At 42.6% G+C, this 18,026-nt stretch overlaps 1 protein-coding gene across 2 annotated transcripts in view; it reads left to right on the top strand.

The window, feature by feature from the left end:
* FOXK2 (forkhead box K2) overlaps positions 1-18,026 on the top strand; it is a 56,715-nt gene that overhangs the window by 11,318 nt on the left and 27,371 nt on the right. The window contains exon 1 of one of the 2 annotated variants that reach the window (XM_058852088.1): positions 476-1,411. The exons of the other annotated variant lie outside the window; for it this stretch is intronic. Within the exon in view, the coding sequence (XP_058708071.1) occupies positions 918-1,411 (494 nt within the window). The 5' untranslated portion in view covers positions 476-917. Of the gene's footprint in view, positions 1-475; positions 1,412-18,026 lie in introns of those variants that run through there. 2 annotated transcript variants of the gene reach the window in all.

Raw genomic sequence — 18,026 nt, forward strand, 5'->3', positions numbered from 1 at the left:
CTGCTCCTGTAACAATGAGTGTTTGAATCAGGTAAAACACTTTCATTGAAGACGCTGCGTTTGACAAACTGTGTACAATGAATGCCATTTTTGGTAGCCTGTGACACTTTCAAGTGGAAGTTGGCTGTGGATTCTCAGTGTTTCCATGCTGGTCCCTGTGCCGTTCCCTCCTGTGTGCCGTGTCCCCGGAGCGGCGGCACTCAGCGCTCGGTGTCTGGGTGTTCGTGTCAGGTCACTCGCTCGCTCCTTGTGCCCTAGTTCCTCTGAGGAAACTGGGGCTGAGCCGAGGTGTGTGCACAAATGCACCCTGCCGTACCTGCAACTTGTACATTTTCCATGGGTCTTATAAAACTCTGACAAGGCGGAGTTACCTTTAGGTTTAAAATGACCCTCAAAAGGCTGTCAGATATGTATGAGGCATCAAGCTCACAGTTTTACTTTTATTTGTTAATAATATGGTATTTTGAGGCTAAATTTGAGCAGTTACCCGGCACTGTCCCAGTGGTTCTTGCTCACCCTCTAGCACAATTTGTCTGCTTGTATTTATTCCATTCTCGATTCTTCCCCCTCTCCCCCCGCGGCCGGTGCCGTTCCTGAGGGCGCTGCTGTCGGGCGGCAGGTGCGGGGCCCTGGTCCCCGCCGGAGGCTGCAGGTGCCCGAGAGGGAGGGAAGGGAGTGCGGGGGCCGGTGGACGGCAGGGGCGGCTGTCCCAGAGCCGGCTCCGTCCCTCCGCTCCCCTCCCCTCCCCTCCCTTCCCTCGCTGCCGGCGGGCGGGAGGTGCTGCCCGGGCAGCTCCGCCCCGCTCCCCGCGCGCGGCTCCGCTCCGCGTTTTCCGGGCCGCGCCCCTGCGCTCGTGCGCCGACACTCGGACGTGCGGGGCCGGCGCCGCTCGCCATTGGCCGCGCCGCCGTAGCCCCATGGGCGTGCGGGCCGCGCATTGGCCGCGCCCGCTGTCAATCAGCGCGTGGCTGCGTCAGGGCCGGGTGCGCGGCCCCGTTCCCTGCTGTGTGCGGGGCCGGCGCGGGGCCGGTGCGGGCGGGGCCGCGCCTCGCTCGTCCCTCGCTAAGATGGCGGCGGCGGCGGCGGCGGCGGCCGTGGCGCGGCTCGAGGGCCGGGAGTTCGAGTACCTCATGAAGAAGCGCTCGGTGACCATCGGCCGCAACTCGTCGCAGGGCTCGGTGGACGTGAGCATGGGCCACTCCAGCTTCATCTCCCGCCGCCACCTCGAGATCTTCACCGCCGCGCCCCCGCCGCCGCCGGCCGGCGCGGACGGGCCGCCGCCCCCGCCGCAGGGAGACCCCGCGGGCGGAGCGGGGGGCGACTTCTACCTGCGCTGCCTCGGCAAGAACGGCGTGTTCGTGGACGGCGTGTTCCAGCGGCGCGGGGCGCCGCCGCTGCAGCTGCCGCGAGTGTGAGTACGCGGGGCCGGCGCTCCGGGGCCCGCCGGAGGCCGCGGGTGCACATGGCGTGTGACAGGCGAGAGCGGCCCCGTCCTGCCCGCGCCTCCGCCGGCACCGCCCGGCACCGCCGCCGTGCCCTCCGCCGTGTCCTTCCCCCGCGCGGAGCGCCCGGTGCGGGCTGGAGCGGCCCCGGCGCTGTTGGACGGAACCGGGTGCACCCCGAGTCCTGTTTGCGGGTGTCAGAGGAAACCAGCCGGGCTGTTCTGCCCGCGTTTGGGCTGTCGGGGTTGAGGATCAGCGCTGGGGGAATCCTGTAGCCCCCTCGGTTCTTTGGCAGAACCGGGGGGTTGTTCTCCCTCGGTGCTTTGGGGGTTGTTCTGGTTTTGGTGGTAGTTTCTGCTCTTTTGCCTAATTTTAACGTTTATTCTTACGGGTAAACTGAATCATCCATGTGAAATGCTTCTGCTGGCCTTAGCGTTTTAAAATGTTTTTGTTACGTGACAACAAATGTATTAAGAGGTTTTAAACGGTAATACATTCCTTTGCCATTACCAAACATTAACTGTCTGTGCAAAATGATTTTCTAGGGCAATACGTGAGACCTGCCCACGACATTTAAGGATGTGTTGAACTGTAAATAAGTGATCTGTGCTCTGAGGAGTCACATGTAGGAAAAGTGAAAGTGTTTTGGTTTAGTGTATTTTAGCTGCCTTGACTAAGAAATACCTAAAACGTTACGAATGCTGAACCTTTATAAAGCACATACCATCAGTGACACAGCCTTAATGCCCTACAAGCTTTTAAACTGTTTTTAGGACATTGATGGTGTATATTTTCTGCTGTGTTGGCCTAATGCTAGTTTTCTCACCTGGTTTCTCTGTGAAAATCAAATTGTCTTACCTTGCTGCTTTCTAGGAAATGCTCATTCTGAAGGGCTTTAACAGTGCCAGTGTGTAATCCTGAATATAGGAGGACTTGTTTGACCTTTAACTGTCACTTCTATTTTTGCTTCCTGCTTTTAATATTAATAGTTATTTGGCATGTGGTTAATCTGTCTTTTAATGTAACACATTTATTAAATATAGATCAAATACTTTTCTCTTTGTAAGCACTGTGGTATAATATACTATTTGTAAGCACAATTGGGCATGGTCTGCGTTGATTTCAAACAGTCTAGAATTAGTTGGAGTAATTGAGTCAGTAACATTTTGTTCAATGCTTAAGACCTGAGGAAAAACGAAGTACTTCTTCTTCATGCTGTCCACTGATTTTTAATTTATTCTAGTTCTTTCCATCAATGTCACTTTTCAAGTGGAAAGAAGATTGAGAAGGATTTTTTTGTCTCACTTTTTAATTGAATAATGTTGAGAAGTTGTGTGTAGTTAAAATTTCTTCACAAGTGAACGTGGGTGGTGGTGCAGGAACTGGCATTTGCGGTGTTCAGAGGTGACACCATTCCTTGGGCTGTGCACACACAGCCCCTCAGTTTGCAGAGCTGTGAGCTGGTGGAAGTGGTTATCTCCTGCTTGCAAATTGTAGCTCTAGCTAGGAAATAGCAGGTGCCCCTGGCCAGGAGCTGGAGCCACCATGCAGAGGGGTGAGCATCACCTTGAAGGGCAGGAAGAGTCTGCAGCCCCAGAGTTACACTGGTGATTAAGTGCAAATGCTACTTTGTTGCTTTTAAAAAAATAAACCTGTTTCTAAAACACAAGTCTTACTGGGGATGAATGGGGAAATAGTAGTTTCATTATTTGCAAAGGTTTTTGTTTTTTTTTTGAACAGTAGTCTTCAGACAAGAAGTCACAGTACTTCAAAGTACTGTCTGCTCCTAGGATGTCCTTACTGTCACTTGCTGATGACTAATATTGTTTGTAGTCCTGTTCTTGAGTTTTTTTGTAGATTTAACTGGTCACACTGAAGGTGGTCTCCTGGTTTAAGAGTCAAACTTACTTCAGTATAATGTAAACATTAATTAACAGTTGAAGTGTGATGGGAAAGAAAGTAGTTTGGTGTGAGCTCAAGATTGATGATTGCCAGCCTCCAGCTCAAGTAATCACCAGATCTATTTTTGTTGTTGTTTAATCCTTCTCTGTTGCCAGTAATAAATATGCTTTGCCTATCACTACACAATCATCGGAAATTTTAATGGCAGATGAAGTTAAAAAAATTCAGGGTGGCCTGTTCCTTCTGTTTGTTTTTAAGTGATCCTGGAAACCAAGAATGGAGGGTCCATCTCTGTTTTGTCTGTTTAATAGTGATTTACAAATGTGCCAAGTACAGTACCCTTACAGACTTGCAATGTCTTATTTGCTTGTCACTAAAAATTGTATGTAGTTCCAGTGTCCTTGGCCTTTTTTGTTTCAGCACAATATTTAAATGTGACTGCATTAATAATGTTACTAAAATCCTTGTTTTAGGAGGGAAAACCCAGAAATGCACCTTGCAAAACACATTTTAAACATCTGGGGAAATTAAATTATTAATGTTAGAGTATACACTTACCTGTAATAAAGGCATCTTTTTTCTACAGATAGAAATGTCATGAAACATGGAATTACTGTGCATTAAGATAAGTGTTCTGGTTGCTATTTTTAATGATTCCCTGGAAGCCTCACTGGCAATTCAAATGTTGAAGTTATCAAGCAGGAGGTAATAGCAGTGGGAAGTGTGTTTTTGTTTTTGCAGTTCTTGACAGACTCCCATCCCTACTTGTGTATGTACAAACCAGCTGTCGTCTTGTGAGATGAATCAAGTGGGGGTGGGGAGAAAAGAGCCATTTTTGAGTGTGTCCAGCAAGGAGCTCTCCTGTCAATGTCATGGCACACGTGGGATGAAAGAGGTTTCAGAGGCTCCTGCTCAAGACACCCAGATCAAAGCAGTGCAATTATTCTTCTACAACTACCTTTGAGATGCGCAGACTGTCCCTCTCCGGTTCGTAAAGTTCATGTTTTTTAATTGGTTTTATTTGCTGCTTGTGGAATTTCCCCTGCCTTCAGTGAAAGCATTGATTGGATATATTGCTAGGTAAATCATAACATCAATATTTGCTTTTGAGGTCCTTGGCTGGAAAAATACCTTTTGTGCTGGGCAGAGCAGCGGTTGTTGCCGGAGCTGTTGTGTACAGCTTTTGGAGAGGCAGGATTCCAGACAGATGTAACTGATACAGCTGGAAAAACAGACAGACTTCTGGGTACAGCCCTGCTCTGAAGGAGTGCTTTTGTTTTGTTTTGATTTTTGGGTTTCTTGGATGTGCTTTGTGTATTGGCCTTTGAATTCACAGAACTCCGAACATCTTGGACTTCACTGTTCTGAGGCAGTCTTATTCATTTTGACAAACCCATGAATTTTGTATTTTAGTCATTACTTTCAGTTTTGCTTTTGTGGAAGTAATTAGTGGTTCATAAACAAGATACCATGAACATATGAACAGCATTTTTAAGTCAGATCAGAGATGCATTTAGTCCATGATGTGCCTTCAGGAGTGGTCAGTAGCAGATACCCAGGAAGGAGCATAAAAATGGATTGATACAAATGGTTGTGTTTCCCTTGGCATTTCTTTTGGATCTAAAGTCAGAGATCAATTCTTTTTGAGTTAAAGCAATTTACTGTTTGCATTTTTTTTCTCTTTTTTTTTTTAGTAGTTGAGTTTGGGTAAACCTCTTCTATCCACAGTGTCTTGGGTAGTGAATTCTGCAATGTAATTGGAGTCCATGTTGGGAAAAATACCTCTTTTTGCTGAGTTTTTGGAACTTGATGCCTGGTAATTTAATTTGATCTAACTAAAGCTCTTTTATAGTAAGAGACAGTAAATAACTCTCCCATTCTGTCATTCATTCTGCAGACTTCTTTACATTACTAAGTGTGGGCGCTTTTACAGTAAATGACATCAAGTACATTTTACTTTAACTTAACATTTACTGACTAATCCTAAATAAAGCCTATGTAGCTGAAAACTAAAATTTAATTTGTTTATATTCTGCTTTTCCTCCTGCTAATACAGAGGGCTGAACCAATAGTTTAGCTTGGTCTTGTAGTCTGGAGCTACAAGCTGGGATTATTGCTGCCTTTAAGCAGTAGAGTTCTCCTGCTGATGAAAACTGGTTGATTCTGAACAAGGATCAAGTATGTCTATTCCCTGAGTCAGTTATTTAGAAAAGTTTATTGTGTTCAGTGTTACCTGCCCAGGAAACAGATTATAAAGAGCCTCAAATGTATCAATGCACTTTTTGCTGTCATCTAATTGCAGTTACTTAAATTATGTTCAAAGTTGTGATGTCTGTGTGGTTGGAGCTGTGACTGCACATGTGCTTCATGGAAATTTCTCACTGGAAACATCTGCGGTTTGGCTTAAGAGTGGAGGTGAAAGGATCATAACATTTCCTTGGGTAGTGTTCTGTGGTAACTAAGGAAGAACATTCATTACTTGGGTTTGGGTTAAGGTTTATGTTCTAAAGGTTTTCTTATGAATATAACTGTTAGATACTCAGAGCAATCAAACAAAACACATGCTTGAAGGAACTAGAGTTAATATATTCTTGCAGTCTATACTTACAGTGTGCTGTAAGTCCCTCAGGCTGTGTGGGCACCTGCTTTCTCCCTTCCTTGACACCCCTTTAGACACAGACAGTGGCTCGTCAGCTGCCTGCAAGTTCTGGAGACCTTGTGATTGCCTGGTGTTCAGAGGTGTGTTTTGGAGCTCCATACCATATCTCCTCTACAAAAACTATCCATTACAAATTACCTCAGAGCATAGAACTAAGTAATATTGGACTTGGCTGTGACTTGAGAGATTCAGACTCCAGAAACTTTTATTTACTGTCTCTGGCAAGTGCTGGTCCTGTGCCATAGTGACTAATAAGGTCAGTGGAGCTGTGTTTATAGGTGGGTTTTTGGCTACTTTCAAGTAGGATTTTCAAATGTCAAGCTCAGTAGAAGTAGTGTTCTCACTTAAGCAGATCTGATTGAAAAGGAGCGTAGGAGGAAGGTAGAGCACATATGATTTGAAATGAAAATAGAGATGAGCGGGAAGTTTCTATAGTAATAATTTGTGTTACAGTTGTTTTTGTCATCTTTTTTTTTCATATTTGCCTCTCAATTACACACACCTTCTGAGTGATTTTTTTTTTTAATTAATACAGCAGTGTTGCAAATTGTCAGACACCAATCAGGTGATTGAGGTAAAGCTTAAACAGTTTATATTTGGATTAATTCATACTTGATATGCTTTTTCTGTTGGTGTGACTGATATATATATGAAATGTCCTTACCCAGTTCTAGAATTCTACTGATCCTACAAGTGTTCTTACATCTGTAGTTAGCTGTAGGAGTAAGTACATCCTTTGTGTAGTTACATGAAATACTACAAACTGGAAAATCATCTTTATAGTTCTTTATAGTCTGTAAAGTTCCAGTTCTATGACAGAAGCAAGACTGGTGTTATTTTGGTTTAAAGGTCCAAAGTCAGTATTAAAACTGTCTGTTCCAAGAATCTGCAGCTGAAAGAGTTTTGAGATTCTTACTTCAGTTATAATAATGAGGCAGGAGATATGCAAATTCAATTATTCTTTGCATTGATTAAATCAAAATACCAAGGTGCTGTGTTTGAGTAGGATGATACACTTAATCAATAGAAAAAGTAGTAAGTTAAATGAGCTAATAAAGAAAATAAGTTAGTCTTTCACCTTGGCTTTTCAAAATAAATGTGTATTATTAATTTGCTTATAATTAGGTAAGGGCACTGTCTTACAAATATTATTCCTTCATGAAGGGAGATGTGTTTTAGAGAATAATTCTGCTGTGGAGTTTTTCTTCTGCTGATGGGTTTTTTTTATTTTTTTGAGCATGTGCAATTGTCGTGGACAAAGCAAAAGGTTTTTTACAGTCATGCCTGAGCTGTTCAAAATAAGATTATGCTTCTCATTTGCTGTATTTTTCAGTAAACACAGCAACTCCTCAAAACATCTCAAGTCCCATTAACTTATATAAAAATTATGTAAAATACAGGAAAAAATATAATTTCAGAGAAAACCATGTACTTGTCATGTGGTATGAGGCCATGGCTTTTGCAGTTATAAGGAGTTTTCACAACAGTTCACTAATAAGCTGCTGTCTGTGCTGGAATCCTGGGAAGGTGGTGGGGTTATCTGCTGCCTTGCTTGTTTTCATGATAAAAAGTTGATGTGTAGTGACATTTGTTTCCTGCGACTTCCTGCCTTTAAGGAGTTTTTTGACCTAGATAAAGCAGTCGGAGGGGAGGAACCATGTTTATTCTGCAGTTATTCCACATTGGATGGTATAGGAAATAAATGTTCCATTCTCCAGTTAAGATTCCCTCACTGCTGCTTTATCACTAAAGAGAGCGAGGCTTCAGTGAGTTACACTCAGTGAGCGCTTGCAGAGCTGCTGCAAATTTTTTGGCACATCATTTTTTATAGGAGAAGAGAAGGTCTGTACATGGTTGGAGTCTGTTTCTTCACATTTGTGTGCGTGATTCTGCTGCAGCCTCTGCACGTGCTGCTCTGTCCTCTTAGGTACTGCCAAGCAGAAGCTTGGACACAGCTTGGGCTCCGTGTGGTGCGAGGAAAATTTTCAGTATTCAGAATTTCAGAGTGTCTTAATGAATATTAATATGAACTCAGCACCTTTGTGTTTGTCCATGTGCACCAAACAAAATGAAGACCATGAGGAGATTGGCAAGCAGTTCTGATCCAAACATTCCTGTTGACCTCAGCAAGGAAGCTCCTGTGGATAAGGATGCGCCTGGAATTGAGAGTTTGGAGAGCCAGAGCCAGAGTCCTGTCATTATCAGGGCGTTTTGAAGTGGAACAAAATTAGTATAAAGTTGACTGGAATTAATTCTAATTCAGTGCTGATTTAAGGCTTAACTTTAAGAATTACAGAAGGAAGCTCCAGCCAAAGCCTTGCTGAAAGCAGAAGTGACTTCAGTGTTGGATCAGACTTCTCAGCACCTTGTGCATTTGGATTCTCTGGGGATGGCAGTAGCTATAACTATGTAAAGTGCATCATGGAACTACAATCCCATATTGAAAAAAATGTCTGTATTCCCAACAGCAGAACTTAGGGAATGCACTGGCTGGTTAGAATAATGTGTAGCTTTGTGCTAAACTGTGATGAGAAATACCTGATCACTACTGGATTTTGTGTGATCATCTGGAGTAAATGTAATTACTGATAAATATTTATGGTGTTGTAAACACTGTCCTCACAAATAATGAGGACCGAAAAATAGAATTAATCTATTAAAAAGACCCCAAAACTGTGTCATCTGGAAAAGTACACAGGGCAGAACTATAGGGCGGAAAACTGTTCTGAAAAGTAGCAGTAGAGTGAAATCCATGATTGCAGAGATGGTGAGAAGCCTGTTCTGAGATGATGTGTCAAGGCACTGATGTGATGACTGTGTGGAAATTGGGGAGTGGCAGCTGGTGCTGGAGCTTCACATCATTCTGGAATCAATTCTGTGTAAAAGAATCTTGCAAAACTGCAAGGATTTAAGTGGAGGATTGCTAAAAAGAATTGAAGGCTGGAAGAAGTCCCAAAGAGTGGGGGACATAAGGGGTTCAGTATGTTTTATTCAAAAGCAGTGTGAGGTATCTGGGTTGGTATGGGACTGAATGAGAGTACTAAAGGCTCTCTAATAGATCACACTAAATTGTCAAGGTTTGAATTGAGCTGTGTTACAATAGTTTACTTTCAAGAATGATGGGATATCTATCTCAGCATCTTCCACTGATAAACAAAAAAGCCAGCCCTAGTGATGAGGTGCAGAGCAGGTATGGCTGGGTGACATATCATGGCTTAGGGTTCCAAGAGGTAAAATTGAAGATTCTTTACTTCCTCTGCAAGTCTTTTTAAATAAACTGTCGCGGGATTATAGAAAGAGACCATTTTATTATGTGTTTTAACAAAGAGTCAATATTTGTCTTGGTTTTAAATTAAAATTACTTCTAAAGTATTTTTAAATTAAAATAACTGCTAAAGTAACAAACACCCACTTGGGTATTTGTTTATTTACACTTGCCAGTAGTGTTCTCACACTGGTGTTGATGCTTTTGCTCACTTTGTCATACTTTTCATATTGGAGGACACTGTACTGTTTCAGAGATAATTTTTGTGTAATACAAAGTGATTCTGTGACAACTTTTGTTCTTCAAGTAAGTCTTAGATACAGCTCATGAGGTATAAGCCGCTTAATTCTTGTGTTGATAAGAAATCAGGTTAGTGTATAATGGAAAAGGTCTTTACACCTTGTAGTGAACTTAAATTCAAGTTTTTAAATCACTTAAATAAAGATTAAATGTGTGGTTCTGCTTCAGAAATAGTGGGGATGAATTAATGTCTTGATAGAAGTTACTTTTAAGTTCTGAAAAAGTAGTTTAACTTCCTTTGAAGTATCAGATTCCTCAAAAAGCTGTAGCTGAAATGTTGGTGTCTCAGCACAGTGTACAATACATGTTTTACTACCTCTAGAGTAAAAGTCAAACACACTAATCTAGCTTTTGGTTGTTTGTTTTGATGTTCTCTTTGTTGTTTTTTAAGACTGAGAATACAGGAAAAAATTCATTTATCACTTTGTATTGTATTCTGGACATATTTAGGTGTTCTAGGCAGAATGTAACTTGAGTGAACAAGGCCTAGACATTTAGTTTATACACTTTTGTACTAATCAAGCCTGTTGGTTGCAATCAGTGCAGTAAACACACAAGAACACAACAGGGAACTAGTTGGGAAGGATAAACGATGGAAGCTGGCTCTTACAGAAAATAATTTCCCTCCTTGGGTGATTCTGCAATCTTCTGGCCTTTCTTGGCGGGTGAAGAAGGCCTACAGAGCAATGAAGGAGACAGAAATAAGATTTTTAAATGAGTAAGGCTTAGAGAAGGGTGAATTTATTCACATGAAATTCTCTGTGGGGATAAGTTTAAATTTGAATCAGAGAAAACTGATTATTTAAGCAAGTAAAAATAATGGTAAATATGATAAATGCTCTCAGGCACACAGTGGGATTTCTGGGGTTGCTATGTGCCAGGTCAGGAGCTGGACTCTGATCTGTGTTGGTCCCTTCCAACTCAGGATATTCTATGACTGATTTTAGCATCATACCCCATAGAGATTGGAAATGGAAGAGGGGAATTCAGTTAATACATGGGAAAGATGAGGACACGGGCTCAGGGTGTTTTGCTTTAGAATATGGGCAGGATATTCCGGGGTTTGTAGTTGTGTGAAGAGAAGTGAAAGGCTGTGCTGGGAGGCTTGAAGAAAAATGGAAGATTAAGATCATCTCAAGTTTGAGGGCTGAGGCTGAGGAGCAATACAATTGTTATCCTTACAGAGTGTAAAGTGTCTCTGACTTGGATATTTAATTGGGGAAATGTGATTCAGAAGGGTCTGGGGTCTCACTTTTTGGGAGCAAGGGCTGTGCTTTGCTGATCTGAGCTAATCCAAGGTTTCACTGCTGCTGCAGTGGAGCACGGGAGGGAAGGTCCTGTTTTCTGCAGTGCTCCTGCCTGCAGGTTGGGCTGGCCTTGGAGCTCATCAGGTGTTCATATGCTGCTGCTCTCTGCTTTTTTTGCTATTTTTGGGTGCTTTGCTGTTTGAAGTGGCTGACAGAGAGGTCTGGCAGGCAGTGGAGTACATGGTGGGCCTGCACAGACTTTGGGCAGCAGTCAGCTGGCTGGAACTTGTGGGATTGTACATCAAGGAGTTGCAGTTATAAGAGCTGTTTATGCTATATGAAATAAAAATGGAAAGGAAGAGCAAGATTCAAAACAGTGTAAGATCAAAACTAATTTGTACTAAAAAAGTGCTTGCAATGTAATATAAAAATGTTTCAATCCTAAAAGTTCTTGTGACAGCATGCTTTTTGGTAAAGGGGTATGCTAAATTAAAAAAAAAAAAAATTAAAAAGGTGAACCATAAGTAGACAGGATGCGGACATGACTTGATGACTTTGGGTAATCTGTGCTTTCTGGCTCTCTATTTTTATCTCTCTATAAATGTGAATAGACAGAGAAAACCTGAGAGAAAAAGGGGTATGAGTTCCTTGGCTTTGGATCATCTCATAGCAGAGGACAGAGTTAAAGTATGGTCTGCATTCCATATACTACATCAGCCTGGCTCCTGGCTAAATCCAGGCTTTTCTCCACAGACCACTATTCCAGTTGGTGCTATATTGTGCAGTAGTGGAGTTCAGAGCTCTAGGGAAAATTGAACATTAAGGATACAGTGGAGGTAACTAGTATTTTTAAAAATTTTATATGTAGTTTTTGTTTGTAGCGCGTGTGGGTCCCAAAAAAGCCCTTTTATTTCAGAAAGACTTCTGTATCTGTAAGGCAGGCAGGTGGGTCATTAGAGTTTGTGCAGCATTCTATGGACTGCCTGAAAGGAAAGCATTATATTGAAGATAATTGTAAAAACTTCACTGATTTCTACATGTCTTTCATTACAGGGGCTGCATTTATGGATAGTGCTTTTTCAGGAAATACATAAATCTGCTGAAGTTGACAATGCAGGTAGATCACACGTGATTTGGATTTCCTGTGGTGTCTTTGGAGGGTCTCAGCTTGATAGATTGTAGAAACATCTCAAACAAAGCTGTGATTTGCAGCTTTTGCTTCTTTATGCAGGACAGCAAAGCCAGAGTGCCATCAAAGGGAAACGTGCTCATAGTAATTCAGTCCATGGAGTTGATCCAGCCTTCCAAAACTACTTGGGTAGCAGGCTTGGAAGCAGCTGTGCATGGGCTTCCTGCTCTGATGGAACTGAGTGCTCACCTTCACTCTGAGCCTTCTTCCAGGGGGATGAGGTGCAGCATTTCAGGAAAGGCATCCCTTGCAGGAGGAGCAGATGATAGCAAATATCAGCCTTCATTTCTGTGCAGTGTTCGGTGGACTTGGATGCTGACAGAGGTTAGTAGGAGTGAGTCACTTAAATGATCATCAATCAAAACCCTGTTTATCACTTCCACAGATGAAAGCAGTAAATAATGCATTAAGCAAGAGCCGTTCAAGGAAGCGAGTTGTTTTCTTTCCTTAGGTGTGTGATTGTCCTGGGTGTGGCTGGGTTAGGCTCACATAAGGTTCTAGAGGTGTTTCTGTCTGATCTGCCTGATATGGTCATCACTTGATACATTTATTTTGAAGAAACTAGCCACTGACTTGTGTGGTCTGACCCAGGAGGATTTTTATCAGGTAGAGGGGGTTGGTGGTTCAGTCCTCTCTGTCTTTGCATATTACTGAACATTTTTGCTTTTAGTAGCATTAGGGGCTGCAAGGCAAACACTGAGTTTGTGTTCAAATGCTATGAAAATCCTGCTTTGAAGAGTGTGCAATATATTCTGGAGAAACTTTATTAAAATTACTAGACTGGGTGGCAAGATTCTCGTAGAATGATGAAATGCATCCTCATGCAGCCCTACTCTCAGTGATAACTATCAAGATTCTGGCAGCACTTTTGCAGCTGCATCGCTGAGTGGAAGAGCAAATGCAGCAGTTTGAGGTGGTTCCCCTCTGCTGGGAATGCAGGTTCTGAAATGAATGCAGGGCTGAGTTCTGAGTGTAGGGTGGGCTCTACAGTTTGTGGTTGGGTACAGAATTATTCATTCAGCTCTCTAGATATTGATAGAAACGCACAGACGTTTTGGAGCTGGAAACCACAGTGTTTCAGTTAAAATGTTCACGTGACAGGTGCATGTGGCAACACCGGAAAGAGATGCAATAGGTAAAAACCACAGGAGGAGTTCAGTTGTTTGTTTATCCTCTTAAATTGAAATTCAAGCCTTTGTTTTTAAAACCTTTTCCTGGTATTGGTCTGCACATAAAGCTGAGAAATGCATCTAGTCTATGAATATTCATCCTTTCTGTAACAAAACTTCCTTAGAATTGAGATTCTGCCAGAATTCTGCTAGAACTTTTAAAAATATACCATTTTCTTTATTTCTTCCTCTGTTTTCTTTTTTTGGGATTTTTTGGTGGCCTAAAATGCTGTTATCTCATATAGTAATTTTCCTTAACTGCATCATAGGATATAGGGAACATTACCTGAGACAGAAAAAATCAGAACTAATTGTTAAACCATCACAAGGTAAAATTAAAAATCTCATTCACAGCTGGGACGAGAACTCAGATCCTTCCCCCTTTCTCTGTTTAAACATAAAAGTTAAATTCAAAGCAACTCCTGATGAAGGTTTTACGTTTCCTTCATGAATTTTGGCCTGTTATGAATGGCTTTTGCTGTCTCCTGCAGTGCAGGCAGCCAGAGCACTCATCTGCCAGCACACCCTCGTACACAGATGTTGACTTTCCTGTCAGTAGTGAAACAGCCCTGCTTGTTTTATGGGGTGGTTATTCTGAGGTTGGAAGATTGTTGAGCCTGGAAGAGATCACTAACCCCAGCTTGCTACTTAGCTATAAATAAGTTTGGTCTGCTGTGGACTAGTAAGTACTCAAGATTCTTACGTGAGGTTATTCACTCTTATCTAGGGCTATCAGCAAACTGGGTGGTTTGAAGCCTTTAAAGAAAAGAAGCATGCAAGCCTTGCAAAAGAGTCGAGCATCTGAATATAAATAATTCAACCCTCAGCCAGAAGGATAAAATAAAAAGCTGTTGAAGTTTTAAGTTTGGGGGTAGTGTTTTAAAGTTATTTTGGCTTAATAGTAGCTGAAGGAAAGATTATTTATATTTGTTTATGTGCATTCTTTGAGTAAGCTGCAGTGTTGCTGAAAAGTGTGCCATAAATTAATTGAACTTCATCTGAAGAGCTGGAAAAGATGGTTACATAGAATGCAAAATAACCATAGTGTGGGAGAGTGTGATTTTGAGTACAGGGAAAAGAAACTGAGTAAGGTGGTTTAATCAAAAATGTTGGTTGTAAAAATCATGGTTTTCCACAGTTTTTGAAATGAAAAAAGATAAATCCTGATACTGTGGAAGTGAACCTGGGACATGGCAGTGTAGGAATGTGTGATTGGGGTCTCTGGGAGGCTCAAGGAGGCAGGGTGTGTTTTTGATAATTCTCACAACACTCACACTCTGATTCCATTCTTTTACTGAGAGGTGTTGGTGTGCCTCATCCCCAAGGAAACTCTTGTTTCTGCAACAACATTTGATAATACAGCCTTTGGTGGTTTTCTTGTTCTCCATTAAAATTCCTTATCTGGAAAGTCAAAGTAGTTTAGGGTTAATTACCCTCAGATAAATATAGGTAAGGCCCAGGGGGGTTTTGCAGTGACACTGCACTTCAGCTGGGACATCCCTGGGCTCAGCTGGGGAAGCACTGGTTACTGCATGTGTTACACCAGCACAATTCTGTCCTTCTTGTGACTGTTTTGGTTTTATGGGAGCTGCTTGTTCCAATTTTCCCCAGGAGATGTAAAGAAGAGAATATATACAACTGCCCTATGTTTTTATAGGGATGTTTTGTGGTAAATAAATTGCTGACTGAGAACATACTGACAGCAAGGAGCTGGACTTAGCAAGTTCTTCACTCAATGAAGGAGACTTTTATTTTTAAATCCGAAAGGTCCTTAGATACTTGTGATGGTTCACACCATCTTTAAGTCATTAGAATAACCCTCTTAAAGATGTTCTAAATGGAGACAGGATTTGACTTGTGCAGGTAATGATTTAATACAAAAATACAGAGGAAAGAGCAATCACTCTGGGGGATTTAAAAGGAAAATACTGCATGATAGGTATTAAAGAGGAAGTAAATGGATCTAATAGTAGCTACTGGTTTTGGTTCAGAAGGGGCTGATTTGGGAAGCAGAGGGGGTGATCCCCAAAGCATCCTTGTGTCAGCTGCAGAAGCAGCATTTTTGTACAGCTTTGACAGGAATGGAAATGACTGGAGAGGGGAGGCAGAGCTGGCTGCTGCAGACAGCAGGTGTTTGAAATTGCATGTTTGAATTCCATCCGAATCAGGGTTTTTCACCCCCTGTGTTTTGGAGTCTTAAAACATCACCATTGCATTTCAGTGTCATCTGGGCCAAGGGTGGCATCGTGTTCTGTGTTGCTGTGTTTGAGGTGCTGAATGCACAGAGGAGCTGTGCACAGCTTCAAAGAGTGCTGAGCAGTTCAAATGTGTGCCTGGATCCAGGCACAGAATGGCCTGGAGGAGCCACAGACACTACAGTAGTCATTTTATGTAATCTTAGATAAACTGAGTCTGCTGCTTTTAAAGGTTGCTTCACACTACCACTGGTTATATTTAATATAAGCTCTTGAAGTGAGCTAGTGCCAAGCAAAGCATTGTTTGGAGTATGGAGAAATAACCTGTGAGCCAAAATTAGCCTGTGTTCGTGTGGAGTGGTGTGTGTTTCGTCAGGGCTGCCCAGATCATGTCGTCCCTGAAGGCAGCACATTTCAGCTCGAAATGTTTAAGCTATTACAACATGGAACATGCTGGTGAGCAGTGCCAGTAACATACGCTGAACATATGACCAGCACATGCCCCACTTCAGCCTAGGCCATGAATTATTTACTTTTTGTTACAAGCTGTTTATTTTTGAGAGGTTTTCTCCCCTCTGTCAGTATCAAGCACTGAGCCTTTTGTTTCTTTTTTAGTTTTGTTTTGTTTTGGTTTGTTTTTTTTAAAATCTTCTTTTCTACTCTTGCTGTTGATTCTATATTTCTAAAATTCTCTGCTGTGTTTACCACCACCCCCACCCTTACTTTGTGCTCATTCTCTTAGGATGCCATCCCAGGTAACTCCTGTGGTAATGTCATTGAAACTGTGGAGACCAGTCTGATTATTTTCAACTTGTGATTGAGAGATAAAATGACCTTACACTTAATCTTTTGGGACTTGGTCTATATTCATTAGTTAGCTGTGATACCTCTTCTCTGTGTCAACTTTTCACTGTTATGTTTCACATCTGTGAAATGGCAGGGCTTTTCCCTCATCCCTTGTCATCTTTGGTTAGATAAATGATGTGAAGCAGACACTCCATAGGCCTTTTCTGATTTTAAACTGATTTTTGATGACAGCTCAAGTTCCCAGACTGCTTGTGACTCTTCATTTGCAGCAACTCTGCTCTGGATTCTGGTACAAAATGAGTGAGCACTGACCCAGACTGATGGGCTGGGAAGCTCTGGAGAGCAACAATTGATAAAACTTTAATGTACATACAAATATACTGCATCTGTGCTGTGTGTTTCATAACATTTTAGGGAGTGTTACCCCTTGGATGGGATCAGGCTCGACACAAAATTAATTTGACTTGGTGAGCTTTTCAGAATGAATCATCTCGTAGTTATTTGTGTGCACTGTAGGTAACAGGCTTAGCATTGCATACTTCTTTATGTAGATTATTCTTTTAAATTCAGTTTTCTCCTGGAAGTGCATTGAGTTAAAGGATATACTGTTACAGAAGGCTTTTGCTTCTCATTTTAAGTATGTTGGTAAATTAGATTTTTCAAGCATTTGCAGTAATTAAAAATACTTTTCTCAAGGTTCCTGTTTTTAGAAGCTTTTTTTTTAACATTCACATTAAATCTCTACAGTAGTACAGGTTCATTAAAACAGCATTTTCTCCTTGTTTTAACCATACCTTTCAATAAAATTCAGGCCCAGCAGATAAACTGTAACTAACCCTTTGGTTTCTAGGTTAGTTAAAACAAACTAATTGGGAGTTAGAGCTGAAAGAACCATCCTGTCCTGCGTGGGAGCTCTGGTGTTCACGTTGTGTGCTCAGTCAGATTAGTTTACTGGTGGGCCTGAAAAACAATCCCTGGGAAGAGAAGGGGAGAGGCTTGGGATTAGTTTTCTGTCAAGTCAGAAGTGCAACTTTTTCCATTACCTAATGGGAAGTTATTAATATAAGATTGATAATGTGGTTTTATTAGCATTTCATAGAATCATAGAATCCTTTAGTTGGAAATGATCTTCAAGGTCATTGAGTCCAACCATTGACCCTGCACTGCCAAGGCCACCACTAACCCATGTCCCCAAGTGCCACAGCCACATTTAAATCATTTAAATCCCTCCAGGGATGGTGACTCCACCACTGCCCTCAGCAGCCTGTGCTGGGGACTGACCACCCTTTCTGTGAAGAAATTTTTCCTCATATCCCTTTAACCTCCCGTGGCACAGCTTGAGGTCATTTCCTCTTGTCCTGTCCCTCATTTCCTGGGGGCAGAGCCTGACCCCACCTGGCTGCAGGTACCCCCTGAGCCCCCTGTTCTCCAGGGTGATCCCCCCAGCTCCCTCAGCTGCTCCTGGTGCTCCAGCCCCTTCCACAGCTCCGTTCCCTTCCCTGGACACACATCAGCCCCACATTGTCCTTCTTGTAGTGAGGGGTCCAGAACACTCCCAGGATTTGAGATGTGCCCAGCACAGGGGACAGGCACTGCTCCTGTGCATGGATGCTACAGGCCAGGTGCCATTGGCCTTCCTGGCTTCTTGGGCTGATGTTCAGCTGCTGCTGACCAGTCCCCCAGACCTTTTTCCACAGCAACATTCCAGCCACTCTGCCCCAGCCTGGATCGCTGCAGGGGCTGTTGTGACCCAGGTACAGGAGCCAGCACTTGGCCTGGTTAAACCTCACAGCCATTGGTGTCAGCCCATGGATCCAGCCTGTGCAGATCCCTCTGCAAAACCTTCCTGCC

This window comes from Poecile atricapillus, chromosome 17 (genome assembly GCF_030490865.1).
Source record: "Poecile atricapillus isolate bPoeAtr1 chromosome 17, bPoeAtr1.hap1, whole genome shotgun sequence".
Taxonomy (NCBI): Eukaryota; Metazoa; Chordata; class Aves; order Passeriformes; family Paridae; genus Poecile; species Poecile atricapillus.